The 5,759-nt window shown below is 32.3% G+C and overlaps 1 protein-coding gene across 1 annotated transcript; it reads right to left on the reverse strand.

Annotated features, from left to right (window-relative positions):
* Nucleotides 1-3,348: 3,348 nt before the first annotated feature.
* On the reverse strand, nucleotides 3,349-3,900 carry LOC145957407 (uncharacterized). Its single transcript, XM_083073666.1, has 2 exons — nucleotides 3,877-3,900; nucleotides 3,349-3,759 (listed from the first exon to the last, which is right to left on the reverse strand). The coding sequence occupies exons 1-2, from the start codon at nucleotides 3,898-3,900 to the stop codon at nucleotides 3,349-3,351; spliced, it is 435 nt and encodes a 144-aa protein (XP_082929792.1).
* Nucleotides 3,901-5,759: the final 1,859 nt, after the last annotated feature.

Raw genomic sequence — 5,759 nt, forward strand, 5'->3', positions numbered from 1 at the left:
GAAAACATGAGGTTCTAAAAAGATCATCTTCTTAGCTAAACAAAACTTCAAAAACCACAACAAAGATATTCAACACTTACAATTATACCTCTGATTACCAAAACAGCTTTATTGGAGTTCTAGACCTCCGTTTTACCTGATTCCAATTCCATTTGAAAGGTAACATCCAAGGCTACCACTTTCCTAAAGACTACAAAATCTAATTTTGTCAATATAACACTTGTACTGACACAAGAAAACATCTCTTACACCAGACAACAACAGTGTATCAACATCTAAAATCACAAAAAAAATACCTTAGTTTTTCCAAACTCACTCCTTCTTACCTTGAATTCATATCCAAACTTTTTACTACAATCAAAACAACTCACATATTTAATACAAAAGACTTACCAACTGAAATAAAATCCATATGCAACCAAACCATAATCAAAGAAAATAATACAATCAAACATCACACTAGCAAACCAATAAGTTCTACAATCAATTCAGTCCATAATTCATCAAACAAGCATAGTAAACTAATAATTCACGGCCGATTGGATCGACCTGCTCTGATACCACTAAATGTGACACCCTCTACCACAACATTAATACACAATAAATATAAATAATATTTTTTTTTCTTTTTGAGAGAATAAAATTTTCCATAGTTTGATAACATCTTTCATGATAAAACAAATGTCTCAAATCATAAGGTAGAAGATTCACATTCATAACTCATAAATCATAGAAAATCATCATGTAAGTATCAAAATACAAGAGATCATATAAAAGGAAAATATAGATTAATTCCAGCAAAGGTGGCAGTGCCTCCTAGTTAGGAATTAATTTATAACTTTCAAATCATGTAATAAAAGTATAACAAAGATGCACATTTGGGTCTTTTATCAAAAACGTTCAAATTACAATTCTTAACATACATTTTCCTTGGATTATAAAATTTATCTACGTTATCTCTTCGTTAGAAATTACAAAAGAAGAAAAACTAAAGTTATTAAAACAATAACATATTAAACTAAGCTAGCTATGCCCCGATGTCACATCCTATCAGAGCATGCCCAACTGAAGCCTTAAGCCTCATCAACCACATCCTCATGATGTTGATCGCCTGCAACATAATTTAAACACATACAAAAACAACAAGGGAGTGAGAAACATCTCACTCAGTTTCAGGTGCAGAAATAAATGCTAGATAGCACACACACACACAACATATATAAGTCACATGTAAACAATACACATAAATAATCAATATCACATATATACTCATTTATCATGCTTATAATGTCATGGAATTGACTCATAAATGCATGCATGTGGCGCCATACGGAAGATTCACAATTCATCATTGGTGACCCTAAGGTACACCTAGTTACATCACTGATAACCCTAAGGTACACCTTCTTAGCATGTTACGTCGTGGGTGACCCGAAGGTACACCTAGCATGTTACGTCGTGGGTGACCCAAAGGTACACCTAGTTAGCATCGTTGGTATGCGGCCTCAACGGCACACCTGGAGTAATATATGCATATGATGCATGTCATACCTTCATTATTTGATGGACTCGATATTTAACATATTACAGAATTTCAACAAGTATATCATGTCATTATTTTCCATATTCTTATAATCATAACTTGTCTCAATAGTCCATTCTTAGATCTCATGTCATTTGTCCATATTTCACATGGTCATGTCATAAATACTCCTCATAAGGTTCGCATAGGAATTCACAGAGAACATTTTTTTCATATTAAAACTTATTTATTTTTACCATTAATTCCATATTCATTTATTACTTTAAAGGAACAAAGTAACAAGGAACAAAGTAACAAGGAAACAAGTAACAAGGAAACAAGTAACAAGGAACAAAGTAACAAGGAACAAAGTAACAAGGAACAAAGTAACAAGAAACAAAGTAGAGCAAACAGAAAGACAGAACAACAGGCAAGGGATTGGGGGCCAATCCGACAAACAAACTATCCAACAATTATCCCCACACCCCCGAGCGAGGTTTCTCACTCCCCCCTTACCTGGATAAGCAGGAGTTGAAACTTGGGCAGAGCCTCCTCCTCTGGATTCCCTCTTTCTTTCCCTCTCTTTCTTTCTTTCTTTCTCTTTCTCTCTCTCTCTCTCTCTCTCTCCTCTTTCTCTCTCTAAGATTTCACCTTCTCACTCAGTATAAACTTTTCACCCCCTTTGTCCCTATTTATAGGAATCCTGGTGTACCCGGAATGGCCCGTACTGAATTCGGAACGGCTCGTTCCGGATCCTTCAAATATATGTAAATTTCTCAACTGGAACGGCCCGTTTCAAAAAGCAGAACGACCCGTTTCAAAAAGCAGAACGACCCATTTCAAAAAGCAGAATGGCCCGTTCTAAAATTAGAACGGCCCGTTCTGAAGTTCATTTTACACACATTGACCTTTACTGGAACGCCCCTTTTCTAACTAACCTTTTTAGGTAAATTTTGAATCTTGGAATGGCCCGTTTCCCTTTGGGAACGGCCCGTTCTGGAAAAACCCAAATAGGCTTCTTTTCTACTTTGGAACGGCCCGTTCCACTTTTGGAACGGCCCGTTCTGATACTCCAAAAATAGTTTATTTTCATTGTTTGGAACGGCGCGTTCCAACCTAAAGAAATAGAATTTTATAAAAGAATTTCATAAATAATTTAAATTATTACAAACCATTAAAATATTCTATAAAAACCCCTTTAATTAACTAAAATAACTATAAAAATAATCTTCATAAATATATAAAAATAGATAATAATTGATATTGTAATAGTAGAAATTCCGGGATGTTACACTTTGCGACAAAACTCCAAACCATATCACCTACATCCTCTCAATACATTTTAAAGAATATAGGTTGAAAGCCATCAGGTCCTGGGGCCTTGTACGATTTCATGCTTAGGAGAGCCTGATACACCTCTTCTTTGGTAATTGGGGCGAGAAGATGCATATGAGCCTATGAAGGAAGACCTCCTGAACTCCAGGCCGTGGCCACAGAACTAGTAGTGTCTTTAGAACAGAATAAAGCCTTGAAGAACGTGATAGCTTCCCGTTGGAGTGTGCTATCAAGAGTACACCATTCTCCTGAAGGTAAGAAAAGACCATGTATCTTATGATGTTTTCTACGAATAATCGTTTGAGCATGGAAAATGATGTATTTCTACTACCCAACCGAATGAACTTTTCTCTAGACTTTTGGAACCAAAAGGTTTCTTCTTGAAAGAGAATAGACTCATATTCCTGTAACAAATCCCTGTGAAGGAGGGAAAGTCGAACAGAATCAACAGTTTCTAATATGCGTTGAATCCCGCATAATCTGGCTTCTAATTATCTTTTCTTGTTAAAGATATTCCCAAAAACATCACGATTGAAGACTAAGGAGTCCTCCGACACACATTGCAATGCTTTGACCACATCCTCCCCACCTTTGCGCCAAGCACGCCGAACTACCCGTCCATACTCCTCATGAGTGCACCAAGCCGCCTGGAAGTGAAAGGGTCTCTCTTGACTTTCACGCGACACTTGAGAACAACGCACGGAGAGTGGATTATGATCTGAATGTCGTCTTACCAAATGCTCCACAATAGCTTCAGGAAAAGCTATTCGCCAAACCTGAGACACCTTCAATTCCACCAATTGATCCACTGAGGTAGATGAGTGTGAAGTTGATTGTCGTCCAAAGTAAGTTTGCAAGTTATGACCTTTACCAGCTGCTCGAACCCGACCTGTGTGCTCAGGCTTCCCAATGGCAACAGTAAGTATATCTTGTCGTCCATAGGAAACAAAAGATCATTCTTTGGCTTGTTATTCTAATATCTCCTATAACATAAGACACATAAATACTTTGGATATTACGGAGCAATTGCTTGGATACAGCATCGCCGCTTCAGGAATACTCTATAAACCAATCTTCTTACATTACACCAATCAAATAAGTATCGCCTATCTTTCTACAACAATTTATATGCCTCAGAATATCACGGCTAGTTTTAACATATCGTGGACTCAAGGTCATATAATATTTATATGGATTCTTAATTCTTTATATTTATTTACAAAAATGCCACAGTGACATTTTTGTAAATAAAGTTACAACTTTTAAGATCGGTCATATTTGAGCCGATCTTAAAAGTACTTTTAAGATCGGCTAAAATGTGACTGATCTTAAAGGTTGTAACTTTATTTACAAAAATACCACCGTGGCACTTTTAAGATCAGTTAAAATGTGACCGATCTTAAAAGTCGTAATCTTATTTACAAAATTGCCACCGTATTACTTTTAAGATCGGTTCTCTAATAACCGATCTTAAAACCCCGATCTTAAAACTAATTTTTGTACTAGTGAGAGAAAGAGAAATAAGAAAAGCACGGGAGAAAGAAAGGGAAAAAAGAATATGAAATAATGAAGAAAAGAGAAACAAGTGAGATGAATAAAAAGAATGAGAAAATGAGATAGAGAAAATTAAAAGAAGAGAGAAAAAGAGAAAAAAATAATATGAAAAGATTTTAAGAGAAAAAAATAGAAATAAAAGGGAAATAAATTCATGCAAAATTTCAAAAATTTTGGTGAGATTATAATAAGTAAATTACATGAAAATTATACTAAAAAATCTCACAAAATTCATTATTCAACATAATCCATTGAAATCTTTAAATTTTTAAATACAAACAAACCTTTTTTAAAGTAAAAAAGTCTTAATTAAATCCTATCAAACTTTGATGGATTCTTAAAAAATTAAATACTATCGAATTTTGATGGACTCCTAAAATTTCGACAAATTCTTAAAAAAATCTTGATTATTTTAATTGAATACTACATGATTTTTTTATATTATTTTTTTTAATTAAATATCAGATGAATTTTTTATAATAAAAAATATTTTAAAATCTATTGAAATTATAATCCAAAACATACCATTATATTTTAATTTTTATCATTAATTTAACTTTTTTTTCTCTTCTTATTATAATAAATCATGAAAATTATATTTTATACTTTAATTTATTATGACTTTACACATAGTTTAATGATATATAAATTTCTAATTTGTTATTTTAAGTTAAATTTGATATTTTTTAATGTTAGATTATGAGACGACTACATTTAATAAGAATATTTTATAAAAAATATTTATATAATTAAAACATAATATTGTAATTAAACGTAAAAAATTTTAGTTTTTCAAAAACTTATATTAATATTCTTTAAGAATTTTTGTGACTAACCAAATATTTTTATACATTTCCAAAACTCATCTCTAATTTATAATTGTCAAGAATCATCATTTTCGGATATTAAAAAAACTTTTTCCCTGTTTCCAAATCTTCACATTTTACTGCATCAAACACATGTTCTTTACTGAAAAGTAAGGACAATGAAAAAAAAAAACTCCAGCCATTATACTAGTAGTTTGTTTCTATATAAATAAATCCACGATCCCAGCCTTATCCTTAAAATATTCAACACGTGTATCATGCTGCAACCAAATTGTTAACATTATAAAATTTAAACCCAGAAAAGAAAAGAAATAGAAAATTAAGAAGAGAAGCAAAAAGATAAGAACAAAAGCAATCCGTCACTAAATTAATGGATAAATTAAATGAAAATTGAGTTTTAAAAAAATAAATATTAGTTAATTACATTGTATTAAAGTATTTGATAAAGCAGTTAATAAATAAATAAAAACCTAATTAATTCCTAATTTACTACCAAAACGCAAATCTCATAATTACACATT

This window comes from Cajanus cajan, chromosome 1 (assembly GCF_000230855.2).
Source record: "Cajanus cajan strain Asha chromosome 1, NIPB_CcT2T_4, whole genome shotgun sequence".
NCBI lineage: Eukaryota > Viridiplantae > Streptophyta > Magnoliopsida > Fabales > Fabaceae > Cajanus > Cajanus cajan.

Excerpts from the sequence above, each read along its gene's own strand:
- LOC145957407 (XM_083073666.1), bottom strand. The coding sequence starts at position 3,900 with ATGCTGTATCCAAGCAATTGCTCC. Across the intron at positions 3,760-3,876 it reads TGTATCCAAGCAATTGCTCC|CCTGAGCACACAGGTCGGGT; the intron begins GTAATATCCAAA and ends GCCATTGGGAAG.